The 18092-nt window shown below is 35.7% G+C and overlaps 2 protein-coding genes and 2 long non-coding RNA genes across 6 annotated transcripts in view; 3 read left to right on the top strand and 1 right to left on the bottom strand.

Moving 5' to 3' along the window:
• HOXC6 (homeobox C6) overlaps positions 1-8417 on the top strand; it is an 11934-nt gene extending 3517 nt beyond the window's left edge. The window contains exons 1-2 of one of the 3 annotated variants that reach the window (XM_082246066.1): positions 6186-6806; positions 7368-8417. In XM_082246066.1, coding sequence (XP_082102192.1) covers positions 6407-6806; positions 7368-7672 — 705 coding nt within the window. In that variant the 5' untranslated portion in view covers positions 6186-6406 and the 3' untranslated portion in view covers positions 7673-8417. Of the gene's footprint in view, positions 1-6185; positions 6807-7343 lie in introns of those variants that run through there. The other 2 variants (XM_082246065.1, XR_014224932.1) reach the window with 2 other exon arrangements.
• The window catches only part of LOC309546404, a 136982-nt gene that overhangs the window by 4306 nt on the left and 114584 nt on the right, over positions 1-18092 (top strand). The window lies entirely within an intron of this gene.
• LOC309546406 lies at positions 2586-16846 on the bottom strand. The gene is made up of 3 exons (XR_014224935.1): positions 16776-16846; positions 4844-5080; positions 2586-3916 (listed from the first exon to the last, which is right to left on the bottom strand). It is a non-coding gene; the product is annotated as an uncharacterized lncRNA (long non-coding RNA).
• Positions 11555-13727, top strand: HOXC5 (homeobox C5). The gene is made up of 2 exons (XM_082246067.1): positions 11555-12094; positions 12676-13727. The coding sequence occupies exons 1-2, from the start codon at positions 11611-11613 to the stop codon at positions 12888-12890; spliced, it is 699 nt and encodes a 232-aa protein (XP_082102193.1). The 5' UTR covers positions 11555-11610; the 3' UTR covers positions 12891-13727.

Genomic DNA, 18092 nt, shown 5'->3' with positions numbered 1-18092 from the left:
GGCGGTATGCACAAAGAGAATGTTTAAATTGTCCTGTTAAAATAATGTCGTTTTTATTGTATTTAAGTGCATTCTAGCTGGCATACTGTAAATGTTTTTACAGATAGAAAACACAATTTGGTGTTAAATATTCTTGGTGTCTATGAATATTTTATGCCCTCTCGATGTATTTGTTCATTTTGCTGTTTGAGCCGGCAGTAAAACGCTCAAATACAAAAATAACAACGTATTTATTGAAGTGAGTGGTAAGTTAATAAGAAAATGAGAGTATTGCCTCGCCTGTTCACTTGCTATATTTATTGGCAAGATTCCCCTGCTTACTTCCTTGCTTAAATCCGGTTATTAAATTTACAGTCGTAGTTCCAAATGTATAAATACAGTAATAACCATAAAAAAAAGCACACAATGAAAAATAATGACTTCAATGGGATGTTCTTGGCGAAATGTGAATTGCAGGTTTGTGCTTTATTAAAACAGGCAGCCTAGGAACACAAACGTTTAATTGAGGGGTCAAATTGCTGTTATCCATAGGGAAAGAAGGAGTCAATTGCTTTAAGGAAGGACTTTTACAAAGAGTGAAATTCCAGGTCATCTGTTCCTGTTATTAAGATTGGGTCCTAGGCATGCTAGGATCACACATGTATATATGGTCTTTGTTTTATGGGCCTTTAGAATTCAGCAGTAAAGAAGCATGTATTCCTATGTGGCTTGTGGTGAGTCAGTCCCATGGCCATCATTGTTTGTTTGTTTATATACTGCCACCAAGTGACCAAAAGCTGCTAAGCCAGCTCATTCCCTTTGCACTGGTCAACATTGCTCTCTGCTGGAATTTTCACTGTAAGATTGTATTGCCAGGAATCTTTTTTTTTTTTATAAGTTTGTGTGTAATGTGTGAAGTTTAATAAGAAACAGGTGCATAAGGGTGTTTTGCCCCTGTATTTTTCTCTGCAAGCACTTGACTATTTCAGCAAAGAAGAATTGAAAAAGTTGTTTGTAATGAGCTTTAGCTGCATATTTATTTTTGCTCTGGACATTGCATAAAAGAAGATACATAAAACTGTACTACCTGCACAGAAAGAGCAAGACTTTATTTAGACAGAACATAATATTGTCAGATCACTTATGAGTGTGAAATCATTGCAGGAGACATAAAAATGATCTACAGATCGTAATGTAGCATTTATCCTGTGGTTCGTCCATTCAAAAGCATCACACCACAGACCAACACAACAGTGTTATATTAAATAAATCTCTCTTGGAATCTGATAGCAGACAGCTCTGAAACTTGTAAAAGCTATATCAAGCTCCTTTAATGTTAACAGTTGTGCATTTTGAAGTAAGGTTACGTTAAGGAATCATAACAGCGGTTTAATATTTATGAAATAAAATGATGTAGCAATATATTAATGAAATGTACACTATGCAGGTACCGGTATAGTTTGGACTTAAAAAGTTATGACAAGTAAGCTTTATTATATCAAAATGCCACATAATAAAAGTTTAAAAACCATAAACAGCACTTATTATTTCTGCTGATAACATTAGCACAAATCAATGTGCTGCTATATATAGAGTAGAAAGTTAGTAGCTTTATAGAAAAATTGGAATTCACACATTTTCAGCTTAGCTTCCATCTTCAGATGACACAATAACTTCCTGTACAGAAAAGAAAAGAAAAAATAGAAAATATTATGCAGGATATTTATATATCTATTTTATGATTAATAACACAGCTGATCTTGTTTTCCAACGAACATAGAGATTATTATTTTCGCATGTTAGATTTGTTACATACATAAGATATATTACATACAAGTAATAATATTTCCAGCAGATTCGTTAAGATACACGTTTCCACAATGCAGATGGTAACACCCCACAGTAGTAAATGGCGGAAAATACAATAAGGTAAACCTAAACAGTGTGCCAAAGTTTTTTTTTTTTTTTTTTTTTTTTTTTTTTACAACTTGCAGTGCTTTTTTGGCTGCATGTACTAGGCAATAACTGTTTACTGCTGAGTTTATTTAATCCTCCATGTTTTTTGAAGGAGATTAAAGTTCTATGCTTAAAACTTTGGCAAGGGCTCAGGGACAAGTCTCCTCCTCATGTGTAGTATCAGTAAACATTCGATTTTATTTAGATAGTGAATGGTTACACTTTCTATAGGCTTTGTGTCTTTTTTTTATGTGTACACGTGTCTGTCTGGATACTATGTTTGAGTAGCATTTAAACATACTCATACGTATTAAAATGAGTCTAATTTATGGCTTAACTCTTTTCTTGCCAGTTTAATTTGGCAATAGCCTATTGCGTTTTCTACTGTGTGTTTCCCAGATTACTTTCAGGATTAGAGTCGTATTAAATTCCAGTGTAGCTCAGGGACACTTAAGAAAATTACATTAAAAAACAGACCATAGTAAAGATCGATCAAACGTGCATCATACCTTCTCTAACTCCCTAGAACCATAATCTGGGTCTCCCAATACCCCTGAAAAAAAAAAAAAAAAAAAAAAATCACACAGCCCAAGATACCCCCCAACTACACAGGATGACTTTAATAAGACTCTGGCAGGTAATGCACTCGGTCAACGTACTGCAGCTTTAATGAAGGTACTGGGCTAAGCTCAATGCAAGGTCATAAATAAATAAAACGCATGCAGCCAGATGGGCTGTAAATTACAAATATAAATTAAAAAGGTGAAGAGAAAGGTGCTTAGTGTTTTTATCCCGGCTATGTGATGTCCAACAATACAACTCACTATTAATTACACACCAGTGTCTTTCTTAAACTTCCCATACAAGTCTGAAACTGCAAGTTTACTATCTCATTGTATAACGCAAAATGCAAAACAGAAATGGCGTTTATGTTCATACCAGTTTAAATATAGCTTCATATCCTCCCATGATACCATTTTATGTGTTTATTGTAAGACCAAGAGCCTGAACATCCAGTAGATGTCCTATATGTTTATGCTGCGTGTAGGATGTAAATAATTACATTCAGTCGTTAACTCATAGAAAGACTTTTTTTTTTTGCAACCAGTTAAGATGAAGGTAAAGTGATGAAATTTACTTTGACACGGGGTACTTTGGCTTCAGAAACTCTGTTTCCTTCTTTTAATTGGGGGAGGATATAGAAAACACGTGTGTTGAGGCAATTATTTCACAGGTTATTTTCCATCAGATAATCAATCCGTAAATTACATAACTTAGAACAGAGAAAATCCATTATTCAATAGTATTAGGAAGATGAAGAGAAAATGCAATGTATTAAGAAATAAAGGTGGAGAGTTATTAATCGATGTACGTACCTGTGATTCCAGAGATCTTGTTGTTTAGTAGACAGTGTTTGCTTAAGAAGACTTACTAGTCTTAGGGGAAGAAAGAGAAAGAACTACATGCAGCCATGGCTCCAGTACACTAGGGTGGATTCATAAACATCTGCTCTTTTATATTCTGCTGAGTTTACATAATTGTGCTGGGATTCGATTTTTACAGAGTATACCTCCAAGGCAATTACAACTGCATGTAGAACTGGGATGGAAAATAGTACATACTTTTATAGGGAAACCCATTTTCAAAGTTTCCGTGGCACACCACAGTAGCCAAGCTACTGTTAGAAAAATTGACTCAAACAGCTATTTTTTTTTTTTTTGGTTTAAGGCTCTTTTCCCCCAATTTGCTATGATGAAATTGCCTAAACCATGGTTTCCCTTTGTTGCTTCAAGTTGCATGTGGTAGCCAGTTTTCTGCTCCCCATAAATCGACGAGTGCTTTAAGGCTTGCCCTTTGCTTATAGATGTAATAAAACACTTAACTTTCTCTTCTAAGAGAGGCACTATTATAGCCTAGAACTGGCTCGGTGAAATCCTTTAAATACCAAAGTCCTTTCTCCCAAAACAATCCTTGCACTTTTCTGTAAGTTTAACATGAAGGAGCAGAAAAACAAAAACTTAATTATAAAAAGAATAGAGCAGGAGAGAGAGAGAGAGAGAGAGAGAGAGAGAGAGAGAGAGAGAGAGAGAGAGAGAGAGAGAGAGAGAGAGAGAGAGAGAGAGAGAGAGAAGTCCTTATAAAATCATAACAAGAGTGAAAGCAGATTGAGCGGCTGGGGGCCCACTGGTTTTACTGCAAATCCCAACCATACTGTACAATAAATACGAGATAAGCTGATAAGTGGGCAATGAAATAAGACTCTAAAAAGCAATCAAATGCTTTATAGCTTAGCACTACAATCTTGGGAGGAACATCCAGCTACAATCCACACCATCCTGATATAGCAGCAATGATTAGATCGATATATTACACTATACAGATGTGTGTGTGCATATATATATATATATATATATATATATATATATATATATATATATATATATATATATATATATATATATATATATATATATGTATGTATATATGTATAAACAAACACCCACATATATACACACACACTCACATATATACCATTTTATATACATTAGAGACAGCAAGTGATGTATACACGCTCACACACACACACACACACACACACACACACACATACATATATGTATATATACAAACTTTTAGGCAAAGAGGAATGCAGTGAAAAAGAAATGTAATTCCCAGCATTAAGTAACTAGCTATAGAACATCTGATAGGTGAAAAAATGGTGCCAGCTGCTGGCAAATTTTGATACTGGGTTAGCAAAGTTTTTACACAGGAAAAGCGACAATAAGGAATTCTATTTATTAAGACATTTGCCACCCCCTTCCCCTCACCTTTCCAGAAGGGAATGTACTGAATAACCCCCCCCCCCCCTTTTTCCCTGTTCTAACTACATACATTTTGGTCCACAAACCTTTTCTTGCAGGAGGGTGTCCCAGGCACCTCTTGTCTAATCTCTGCCTCAAATGGTCGTTTTATTTTGCTTAAACTTTATTTCTGAGCTGTTGCCTGCACTCAGGGGACTGTTGGTGTTATACCAGGGCAATAAACGACCCCTTTTCCTCTGTTCTCTTCTTTATGGCTTTACAGCCACCATTTCGCTTTGTTGGTCACAGGAAAAAGATCGTAAAATCCTTCAGCATCCGGGTTTCTCTTCAGCCCCTGAAAAAAATATTGCTGTTTGTAACTTTCACAAATTGTAAGCTTTAGGAATAGCTTGTTACATAAGAGAGTGTTCTAGCAACTGCACTCACAATGTCCTTGTCCAAGGAGTTCAGGGATCTCCATTTTTTATTTTTTTTTAACTACCAATCATGCCCTTTTTATTGCAATAACTATTATTATTAGATTTATTTTTAAAGCTAGGACATTAAATATATCATAGATAGCCACATTGTACACAAGATGACTTTATACATGTGTAGCAATAAACACATTACACCCTATTATGCTCAGACCCCCCTGTCAGTTAAATGTAGCTTTTTTTTTATTTCCTGTGATCCCATCAGACCTTCTTTAGTCTACAAAAGCCACACGGTTTACAGCTTTCTAATTATAAAGCAGCCAAGCGGGGGCAAAACATAAAATCTATGGAGTAAAATGGTCTGAGCAATAGAAATATTTTGCATACCGCATTGTTACATTACTACTACCGAGATCATCATTTAATAAGCATGTGACACATAATAAAAGCTGTGGGCAAAACCTCAAAGAAAAAAAAAAAGCCCAGGTAAGTACCACTGAGGGTATTTTAATGAATGAAAACCTAAGGGTGTTAATGTCATAATAAACACTTGTCTTTGTGGAAAACGTAATAAAATGAGCATTATCTCAGAAAATTGTATGTTCATTTTTATGTTTGTAAATATGTAATATTGTAATAGCTGGAGAGTGTTATTAATGGACGTGACACACACACACACACACACACACACACACATATATATATGTATGTATATATATATATATATATATATATATATATATATATATATATATATAGCTACATGCATATGCAGATATATTCGATGTAGCCTGTGACTCTGCACGCGTGTGTGGGAGTTACATGTCTGCTAAGTTCCCAATGCTTTTGCATACATTAGATTCTATTAAGAAGAACGTGAAATTCTATGGGGATGAAATGTAAATCGGATTTAAACCACCGCGTTCTCTGGAGACTTTACTCCTAAGTCCCAAAGCTACTTGAAGGATTTTTTACCTCCTCCCCAACTAATTTTCTATTTCTAATTCTAAGACTTACTTTGAATGTATACTTTCAGCTAGGGAATCAACACAAGCAAAACCAATTTTTTCCTCTCTTGACATCTCGCCTCCTATTGGCTCCAGGCAGGTCAGCTGACTTTGTCATTTTGTCTGTCCTGGAGTGGAGCCGTCCCTATAACAATCTAGTTCAGACTACAAACTGGAGACAGAAATAAATATTAAAGAAATCTTACAGGCAGGTAAAGGAGAAGATATGAATTCCTATTTCACGAACCCCTCTTTATCCTGCCATTTAGCTAGTGGCCAAGAAGTTATACCAAATGTGGCCCTTAATTCAACTGCCTATGACCCTGTTAGGCATTTTTCCACTTATGGAGCAGCGGTTGCTCAAAATAGGATCTACTCTTCACCATTTTACACACCGCAAGATAATGTTGTTTTCAGCTCCAGCCGGGGCCCCTATGAGTATGGATCTAATGCATTTTACCAGGAAAAGGACATGCTTACTAGCTGCAGGCAGAATTCTATGGGACACAATACACAGACTTCAATTGCACAGGATTTTAACAGTGACCAAAACAGAACCAATGTCCAGGAACAGAAAACTAGCATACAGATCTATCCTTGGATGCAGCGCATGAACTCCCATAGTGGTAAGTTTTACAGCTTGAAGATATAAATTAAATAAACTGAACGATCTTTACGATCATCTCCCTAGCAGAACAGGCTCAGTTCCTTTTTTTATGGCCTCATAAAAGCCATAAAGTAGTTCCTTTCACAGTTGCTGTTATAGGCCTTTTATTTGTTAAGTTGTTGCAAGCAAATATGGCTTGTTATGTGCTTTCTAATTAAAAGACGTTGAGAGTTTCAAATATATGTAATAAAGTTCAACGAGGTTTGTTTTTTTTTTTTTTTAATTTATTATTATTATTTTTTAGGAGGGATTAAAAGTTAAATAAATAAAAATCTTGCATTTTATAAAAAAATTAATTTAATGTTAAAACTGTTGTTATGTTAGTACATGTGCATTTTGATATTTAGAATTTAAAGCAAAAAAAAGTAACTTTTTTTTTTTTTTAATATAGAGAAGTTATTAATGGTATAGGGGTAGTGCATGCAGTGGGTTATAGATGTGTGGGTGGGTATGGTGGTACAGGTATTCTGAGGGGTTTCTCACTAATTATTCTCAGTTTGTCTTGTGTCTGAATCCCTAGGGGTGGGCTATGGAACGGACAGAAGGCGAGGTCGCCAGATCTACTCCCGTTATCAAACCTTGGAGCTGGAGAAGGAATTTCACTTTAACCGTTATCTGACCCGGCGCAGGAGGATTGAAATCGCTAACGCACTTTGCTTAACGGAGCGTCAGATCAAAATCTGGTTCCAGAACAGGAGGATGAAGTGGAAAAAGGAAAGCAACCTCACCTCCACCCTAACTGGGGGCACTGGGGCCAATGCTGACAGCCTGGCCGGGGGGAAAGAGGAGAAGCGAGAAGACACAGAGGAGCAGCCCAAAGAGTGAACACCACCAGCAATCCCTCTACTCCCTACTACTATCCCTCCCCCAACCCCCCTTTCAGCTGGCAGAATTCATCTGGATGGGCTGCATTATCGGAAACAAATATAGAAATAGAGAAAATATATATCTTCCCATCTTTTTTTATACAGCCACTTGTGGACTATATATATATATCTATCTATGAATCCATTGAGGGAATAGACGACCTGCAAAAAAAAAAAAGTGTGAGCTTTTGGCCAGCCTACGTCCACCCTTTCATTTTTTTTTTTGGCTTTGAGTCTCTGTGTCATGTTGTCCTCAAACTTTTTAAAACAAAAGACAGTATTCCAAAGTCACACATTTCCTTGTAAACAAACATTGCCTGCGAACAAAGGGAGATTGATCCTGTGACAGACGTTGCCTGTGTATGTGTGTGTTTGGGATGGAGCTTGCACACTTCCAATGTGAAGAGATTCATAACCTCCCCATGAACAAAAAAACTCTTCTGATCCCTTTACCATGAACTGTGGACACCTAAATATACCACCCCCCCCCCCCACCACCTCTTCTCCCCCAAAACTAGCTTGACTGTATTCAAAACGATTCTTTGGATGATCTTCCATATTCCATACTGTGACAGTTACCGTGTGACTCTTATTTTTCATTGTGCCCGTGGTGTCAGTATTTATATTTATGTCAGCACTGCAATGTTCAATATTAGCTCGTAAAATGAAGTTTCCTAGCTGTAGAATAATGGTTACTTTCTCGTGTTCCACTGACTATGTATAAAGATCACGTCCTATGGACAAACTGTTGAGTATTTAATAAAATTGATATTATTTTTACATGGTCGTACGTTTTCATTGCCTGGAAAAATAGACTCATCCTGTTTCTTTATTTTAGGATGCACAATGTCAGCAGAGACAAGGCTTTTGTGTAGCATGTCATTCCCAGTGATCAGAAAAGCTCACTCTTCTCTATCAGAGCCTTTTGTGCCTCTATTCCATACTACAATAAAGATATATTATGCTGCATTCATGCTAACTTCCGAAACACGTGCATTGTCTGCCTTTAAACATGCGCCCCCCAGCAAACACAAGCCTTTCATAGGGACTTGGGATCATGGATTTCAAGGAGCAGGTCATTCTGGACCCTATGTGACTCATCAAAGGTGACCACAATCCACCAGTGCCTTTTTTTTTTATCTCCACACTGTGTATATGTACACACATCATATAGCTGCAGAAACCTCTAATATGCAAGGCATAATGTAGAGTATATGTAGTCCAACTGAGTCATAACAGCCTTGAGTTACTGTCACCTTAAACCACCCATGTAAAAATCTTTAGGATCAAAGCCTATCTGATAACTATGTAGCTGCATGTATTGCAATCTATCATAATCATACATAAAACAAAAACAATTTACAAAAACCTAGTGATACCTAACTTATAGGCAGAAAAAGAAAAAGGTGAGGGGGGAAAAATAAGCTCTACACCTAATATTAATATTGCACCTAATATTTCTTTTCAGATCTAGCCTATGATATGAAAGAAACACTTCCCTAATACTGTAATACAATAATGTAAATATATATGCAAATGATATGCTCAATACTTCAATACTTTTCAGGTCTAGCCTATAGCTAAAAGCAAAGTGCACGCAAATAATATCTATAAAAATGTAAATAAAACACTGTACACAATACTTTTCAGATCTAGCCTATAGTAATAAGAAAAGTATGTGTAATTAATATATATAAACATGTAAATTAAACTCTGTATCCAATACTGTTCAGATTTAGACTATAGTACAAAGAAAAGTATGTGTAAATAATATATACAAAAAATATACATGAAAAAATGAAACTCTAGACCCCATACTTTTCAGATCTAACCTATAGTTAAAAGAAAAGTATGTTTAATTAATACATTTATATATTCATGTAAATGAATATTCTGTACCCAATACTGCTCAGATCAAGACTATAGTAAAAACAAAAATACATGTAATATATATATATATATATATATATATATATATATATATATATATCTGTAAGTGAAGCTCTAAGACCAATACTTTTCAGATCTAGCCTACAGTAAAAACAAAAGTATGTGTAATTATTATATATTAATATACATGTAAATAAAACTCTACCCAATACTGTTCAGATCTAGCCTACAGTAGAAAGAAAGTTACATGTCAACAATATATATAAATATACATGTAAGTGAAGCTCTAAACCCCATACTTTTCTGATCTAGCCTATAGTAAAAACAAAAGTATATGTAATTATTATATATTAATATACATGTAAATAAAACTCTACCCAATACTGTTCAGATCTAGCCTACAGAAGAAAGAAAGTTACATGTCAACAATATATATAAATATACATGTAAGTGAAGCTCTAAACCCCATATTTTTCTGATCTAGCCTATAGTAAAAAAAATAAAAATAAAGTATGTGTAATTAGTATATATACATATACATGTAAGTTAAGCTCTAAACACCATACTTTTCTGATCTAGCCTATAGTAACAAAAAAAAAAAAAAAAAAAAAGTATGTGTAATTTGTATATATACATATACATGTAAGTGAAATCCACTAAGCCAATATATTCCTATAGAAATCCTTGGGGGTATTAGGTTAATTCCACTCTCTTCTGCTATATTAAATTTAGGCTCTGCAGCCATCACAGATAATCCAATTCTGTGCCAGCTGAACTTTTCACCTTGAAATAAATATTATATATATGGAGAATAGTTTGATCTGTACCTCCAGAAAAATAATAAACCCACCCATCTCCATGACATTAGCAGGTATTTATAGTGAGGAAAGTGAAGTATGAAAGCCGGACACCACACGTTGAATATATATATTTTTTTCACCAAATAAAAGTGAGTTTTGTGGACTTTTGTGATCATTCAAGCGAAACAGAGAACCAGAGACCTGAACTTTCTCTCCAGTGATGAAAAACACAAATATTTATTGCACACGTATGTTTAGGGGATGCTTTGCTAGATAAGGATCTGCATTTCAACCAGCAGACCAAAAAAACAGACTGAACAAAGAAAGACACACAGATCTCTTTAAAACACATGTTTTCCCTCTTATCAGATGCAGTCTGTAATTTGTAAATAGGTGTAGAAGGGACTAGGGTAAATATGGAGTATTATTTTTGATATATAGCCCCCACATGCTAAGATGGAGCAATTCCCCCTTATTTCCCTTTAAATATTGGACTTTAATGTTCTTTAATTTCCGGTGGGTCCTATTAGTTAAATATAATAGAGACACATTCACTAAAAAAGCCCATGTAGAGGGAGGAAGAAATTATTGTGCAAGTATAAGTTCTTTTAAAAATACATAAGTGGATTTTCCGCAAAATCAAGGAGAGGCGATAAAAAAGCGCAATGTCCGCTTGTTTGTGTAGGTCAAAATAACCGATCCTTGGGGAAATTTGCAACCATTAGGTTCCTTGTTCAATGGGTGGTCAACTGCGTTGTAAAATAAATGAAGGATATAGTTATATTGTTATAAATTCCAGGTTTAGTTAGTCACCCATTGACCTAGCACACCCCAATGGTGGCTCTCGATGCAGCCATATTTATCAGGCGCTTTACCACCCTACTGGCACCAGGTGACGCTGTGGCCTCATTGTCTTCTTTTTCGACTTGGGGCCTTTAGTTTGTTCTGCCAACATATCAGATACGTTTCACAGGCTTCCATCAATAACCTCCTGGGGTCATCAAGCCAAATTTATGACTGGCCAACAGAGTCACGTGATTCTATTTAAACATCCCATATTTGGGCAGAGCACATAGAATAAAGAAAGAGGATTCCCCAGCTATAAATTCTGCACTTTAGAGAACAAAACCCCTGAACTTCAAAGGGCCACAAATCAAGCCTAATCAAAGGGTGCAAAAAATAACAATAATAATAATAATAATCAGCCATGAGCTCGTACGTAGCCAATTCATTCTATAAGCAGAGTCAAAATGTTCCAGCCTATTCCATGCAAAGTTATGGGAATTATGGATCTGTATCCGAGGTCCCTTCATCCAGGTATTGCTACAGTGGGTTGGATCTGAGCATTACATTCCCATCTCCTGGTTCTTCAAACTCTCTAAACGGTCTGGACATGCCTTCAAACCCCACTACAAACTCTGATCGGCCTTCCTGTAATGTCATGGGCACTTCGGGGCACACACTGGGTAGAGGAGAGCAAGGTGCCCTCAGCCCTGGGATTTACAATCAGAAAGCGGGGAACACTTCGTTGGAGGACAGATCTAAAGGGATTGAGAACATCAAATCAGAGCCGGTACAAACAACTCCACAAGGACAGCAACAACCACAACAGGCACAGCCACAGCAGACGCAGCAGCAGCAGCAGCCACCCCAAATATACCCCTGGATGACCAAACTGCACATGAGCCATGGTAAACTTTCACTTCTCGCTTTTGTTTCATAGGGGTTTTTTTTTTTTTTTTTTTTTTGCATTGGTTTTTATAGGCCATACGGGGCAAATAATAAAAAAAACCCGAGGTCGTAAATTTTACGACTTAGGCATCAATTGCTCGTAAAACTGTCCACTAAAAGGCTTACAGGCTATAGACGTCCAAATTTATGACAGCATAATTGGATCATAGGAACAAAACGTGTAGAAAAGACAATAATTCCATTTTTTAGGGAGAAGGGAAAAATGTTTTTTTTGTTTTTTTTTTTTTACAGGAAAAAAAAATCATATAAACTTGTTTAGTTAATTTTGCTAAGACTTTGAAATGAAAGACAGGACTGAAAACAGCTTCTTGGTGACCTAGCATTTTAACTTTAACTTTATGCTGTACTAAACAATCTAATTCATATATGCATGTGGATGTACATAAATGCATGCAGCCTAGTAGGTCTAGCATGGACAGGCACCATTTTATTTTTCAGTTTTTTTTAAATATTTTTTTTAGGCGTTATTACTATTATTATATGCTAAATGTATATACCCCTACTGCCTTCTCCTCCTTAGAAACTGATGGCAAGCGTTCCCGGACCAGCTACACTCGGTACCAAACCCTGGAACTAGAGAAAGAATTCCATTTTAACAGATACCTGACACGTCGCAGGCGCATTGAAATAGCCAACAACTTATGTTTAAACGAGAGGCAGATCAAGATCTGGTTCCAAAACCGAAGGATGAAGTGGAAGAAGGATTGTAAAGTCAAAAGCAAAGACTCCCTTTAAAATGGCGACCTCAAAGGAGTTAGATATTTAAACTTTAGTTTTACTACATCTACTTAAAGAAACTTTTTTTGTTGTTTTTTTTTTTGCCTTTTGTGTGAAGGGAGGTGGATGGGATCAAGGGAAGGTAAAATAACTACAGGGAATCTGAGTTGATTAACACCTCTAACACAAGACAGGTCCCCCACCACCCCTATATTTTGAAAGCAAAAAAAAAATAGTGTATAGATCTGTATTTTATCCATTATTATTTTGGCTAATGTCAGTCTTAAGGTGTAAAATGTGGAGAAAAAAAACTGTTTCGGCAGCTCCTTGTATAGTTTACTAGCCCAGGCGTCATTGTACTAACTGTGCAATCTGTCCAGGGTCAAGGAAAGTTCTTTGGGAAAAAAAATGCTAATTGGGATACTAGGCTGAAAAGGGCAGGCAAAGAGTGGCTGTATTATATTGTGCTTATTATAATAGGGGTCATATCTTTGGCAACCAGTTAGATTTGGAAAATATAAACAATAGAAAAACACAAGTATAAAGTTTCAAGCTGAAACTTTGCCATTTGTTATATAGTATTGTACATACACACATGAGTGTGTAAAATCCACTAAGATGTGTCCATGCACTTGTATAGTCTTAAAAAAAACATATGTGTCACACACTACAGCGTGAATTTGTTTTAATGTCTCATTTTAATAGTAGTGTTTATGTTTTTTCCCCCTTAGGGTCAAATATGTGCCCACCTATTACCTTTTGCCCACACACTATGGTATACTTAGTTATACAGTGTATGTGTGCAGGATATAGTTTGTCTTCTTTTGGCATTTTGGAAGGGAACAAATCGCCAGAATTATTTTCATGTGTAATTTATTGTGTTTTTTTTTACATATTTTTTTTAATTTTTTTTGCATTAATGCTGAAGTGTATAAAACGATTTGTACTTCATTGTTTAATATAATCATTTTTAGCCAGTTTTATGCGATAATGTAACTCATATATTTATTGGTTTCAGTTTCATATGTGAAAATCATGAATCTTATATTTTGTCATATTGAATAAACTGCAAGTAATATAACAGATGAACCTGTGGTAACAATTATGTTTTTCTTGTCTATTGCTGGCTAGTGAAAGAGGTTAATCGATTTTAATAGTGTATAATGATAAGCTTATATATTAGCATAGATGTAACAGGATCTTATGTAAAATATCTGTAAAGTAAGATATCTTGTATCAAATTAAGGAATCAGACTTTGACCTAACTGGAAATTAACAGATATGTATATATAGGAAATTATGCCCTGCAGTATTACTATATATATATATATATATATATATATATATATATATATATATATATATATATATATATATATATATATATATATATATATATTTATTATCTCAGCAGTCTTCCATTTTTCACTAACATATATATTTAAGGCTGGTCATACATTATACAACTTTCCTTTAGATTCACCAAAACCACATAATATGAAGTCAAACCTAAACACTTTCGATTTGTATGCAACCAGGCAGGCCTTTGCACTACATAGCTAAATGTAAATCTAAAGGAAATTGAATAAGAAAATTGTACAATGTATGGCCAGCTTAAATGCTACATAAATATACATATAACCAAACGCCTAAAAATAAATATATGTCAAAGGAAAATTTGTCTAAAATAAATGACGTACCTGTTTATTCCAGTACTGAAACTTCTGATGGGCTGACCCAAAACAGTATGATGCCTCTAGAAGTAAAGCTAAAAAGCTTAAAAACCCCACACATGGTCAAACTGGTTGACTTGGTGTGAATTTATTTTAGCCCAAGAACTGCTTTAGAAAGTCTGGAGAAGATGATCCGATTCTGTTATCTGTAAATCTGGCCAGTGAACTATTTACAGTAGGGACAAATGCTTTGAATAAGTTGAGCACCATAAAACTTTATGGCACTTCCTTTACACGTTAAGACAAAAGAGGTTCTTCCTGATATTGAAAGCTTAAAACCCTTTGAAGATGAGTCCTAGGGCTGAACTTTTTTTTTTTTTTACTTTAATCACACATTGTTGAAAATAATAGTGTACATTTGATGGTTTGCCTGTAATTAGCTTTGCTGTGGTTTTGGTTTGAAACGTTGTCAGGTATAGATTATTTGTCAGGCTGGGTTTCTTGATGGTTTTGATATATGAGTGCCACCTTCATCTGCCCAACGTCCCGTGTGACGTCATCTTCGCAATACCCAAGACTCTTCTTTTATCCAAGCCCCCAAAAATGTAAGTTTAGGATGTGACTCTTGTCAACAGTAGTAGTAGACACAATTCGGCTCATTGACATACAATGTTAATAGCTTGCACCTAGCCACACATATCTGGGCATATATGCTGAATATTGAACCATATTTTGGAGACCCCCCCCCCCCCCAGGCTCCAAACTAGGGAACTTTTGGAGCTGAATGTGGCTCCAAGTTAACTACTCATCACTCTACTTGCTAATATAACCTTGGCCATATCTGGCCAAACATTTGAGTCTAAACACCTATGCAATACATTCAATGCAAATAATTCTTACTTAAATATGTGATCAGGTACACTTTTACAGTAGACTGCCAAAAGAGCTGACATCAGTGGGCAGCTGGAGCTGAATAATAACACAATTCCACCGGTCTATACTATATGTCTGACTCATCTTCCAGAAAAGAAAGTCTAAAAATGGAAGGGAAAAAGACCACTTACCTTTCCTGTAAAAACTGTGACCTCTACATTAGAAAGGTTACCTAGGCAAAGGCTTAATAAAATGATAAGTCCACGTCTTTGTCAGACATTGCATTTAGTTTAAGAGAGAACATTAGTGCAAATACTTCTGGCTTCTATTCTATGTGAATTTAGTAGTTTAAAAGTTTTTTGAAAGGTTATTTATGTGGATGGCCATAAGGAAAGACCCTGAATGGTTCTTCTGGAGCACGTGATGTCATTAAAGTAAGTTTTATGGTTTGGGGGAGCTGACAAAGCTACAATGTATTTACATCATATATAATCTTAACTGTCCACCATCGCAGCTGCTGGGTCTCTTTAATGCTAGGACAGTGGGACAAGGCGCTTAGTGTGGATTACGTCGCCTTGTGAAAGCTGAGAATGAGGGTTCACCAGCCAAAACCACCCCAGGCTAATGGAGGGAGCTCTTTGCCTTTCTCTTAGAACTATATAAGATTTAAGGTAACGTTTCCGATTTGTATCATGACTATTTTTTTTATTAGTCTTTGCATTTTAAGGGTGGAACAGGAGTTCTGCTGTAAGGTTAATCTAATGTTAATTTAGTGGATCTCAGACATAGTTTAGCGTGCCCAGTTGGTCTTAGTGTCATATATATATATATATATATATATATATATATATATATATATATATATATATATATATATATATATATATATATATATATTATTTTTAGCAGAAAATGTCCTAAGATTCGGATGAATATATAACTATCAGTAACCTTGGTAGGTGTCCTGTGCTTAAGGCTATAGAAAAGGGAGTGCCTACTAGGTAACTTTGCTTCAATTCAGCCACACTGACATGTATAGAGGAGCATGTAGTCAAAGTTTGAAGAAAGTCAATGGTATAGAAGTGCATGCGCAATGTCTGCAAACGTTTATCATGAGAAGTCTGTGCATTTAACTCATGAGAGCTCATAGCTCTCCCTGCCCTGGGTGGAGGGGCTGATTGACAGCAGAAGACCTGGGCAACAACATTTTTACAACAACCTCCCTGGGGTTACACCAAATCCCACTTATAGGAACATGCATGCACCCATTAAAAAAAAAAAAAAAAAAAAAAGTAATTTTCTGCCTTGTGTTAATGTTAGTATTCCAGGAGCCCAATGCTTCATGCAATCTAGTCACGATCTCTTACCATGTGTTACAGCTACTCAACTCCTTCTTCCCCCAAAGTCATTAGGAGTCCTCCAGGTGAGCTCAGAGTTGTGTGCAGAGCTCAACAAACGGGTTTTCCTTTTTGAAGCTAGTGTTGTAAATACTTTGGATATTTTCAGCATGGTTTCAGGCCAAATGTACATCAAAGGGTGTATTGAACAGACAAAGAGCACACAGATGTGTTACAGAAAGCAAGGGATATATAGGGCGGATATAGATAGATAGATAGATAGATAGATAGATAGATAGATAGATAGATAGATAGATAGATAGATAGATAGATATACCCAGGCAGATCTCATTTATTGGGTTGGAGTATGACTTTTATGTTCACATTTGTACTTCATACATACACTGGAGTTTATTTACTAAAGCTGAAGAGTGCAAAATCAGACACACTTCTAACCTCACCTTGTTCAATTCATTGGCAATAAAACCTGGAAGGTGATTTGTTTCTATGTAAAAGTAAGCCTGATTTTGCACTCTCCAGCTTTAGTAAATAAACCCCATTCTGTATAGATTAGCAGGCACTGGAAACCTTATTTATGCGTGAAAATAAAAAAATATATATTCATTTTGCATTTAAGCAGTTAAACATTTAAACTGAAGATATGTTTAGTTGTTTATCTCTTCCTAAAAATCCCCTCCCGATTTTTAGTTATGTCCAGTAGCTTTTCCAGCTGTGTACAATCCGCATCCAAACATACATTTGTTGACAAGATTATTTATGATGATAGTCTTCCATTGGTTGTGAAACACTGATGTCTACTCTGCTCCAATGTAATATAGTTGCAACTTGCATCAGGGACCCAGCACCGACCAGAGGGAATGGCATGCCGGTTTTAATTAATTGGACTAATTTCCCAAGAATTGATGTTGCCATATAGAAACAGCCATTTTCACAATGTATTCATTTTCAAGACACCAAAATAAATTGGAGGAATGGAAAGGATTCGCAAGCATGCTATTTTATTCCAAACACTTCAAAGCTACAATATCGGTAGCCACAGACATAGGGAGGAATGTTGAGCAATTAAATGTAACAACACGGGGAAAAGGAAACAAAATGCACACAAAGCAAACTTGTTTTATTTTTACCGAAATTAGCAACTTTGTCTTTCTTCAGAAGAAGAAATGGATTAGATCACATAGATTTACACATTAATGATGTGGCTTGGATGACATCAGCAGGTCCTGTTTGGCCAGGAGTGGTGGATACATGGCTCTGCCTCCCAGTGCTGTCACTATACAAGTGTAGGTGTGTATGTCTTCAGTGACAAGGAAGAA

The sequence above is a fragment of the Pelophylax lessonae genome, assembly GCF_965119305.1.
Source record: "Pelophylax lessonae genome assembly, chromosome: 2".
NCBI classification, from domain to species: domain Eukaryota; kingdom Metazoa; phylum Chordata; class Amphibia; order Anura; family Ranidae; genus Pelophylax; species Pelophylax lessonae.
The sequence above is the reverse complement of the archived record's forward strand: the minus strand, read 5'-3'. Positions and strand labels throughout refer to the sequence as shown.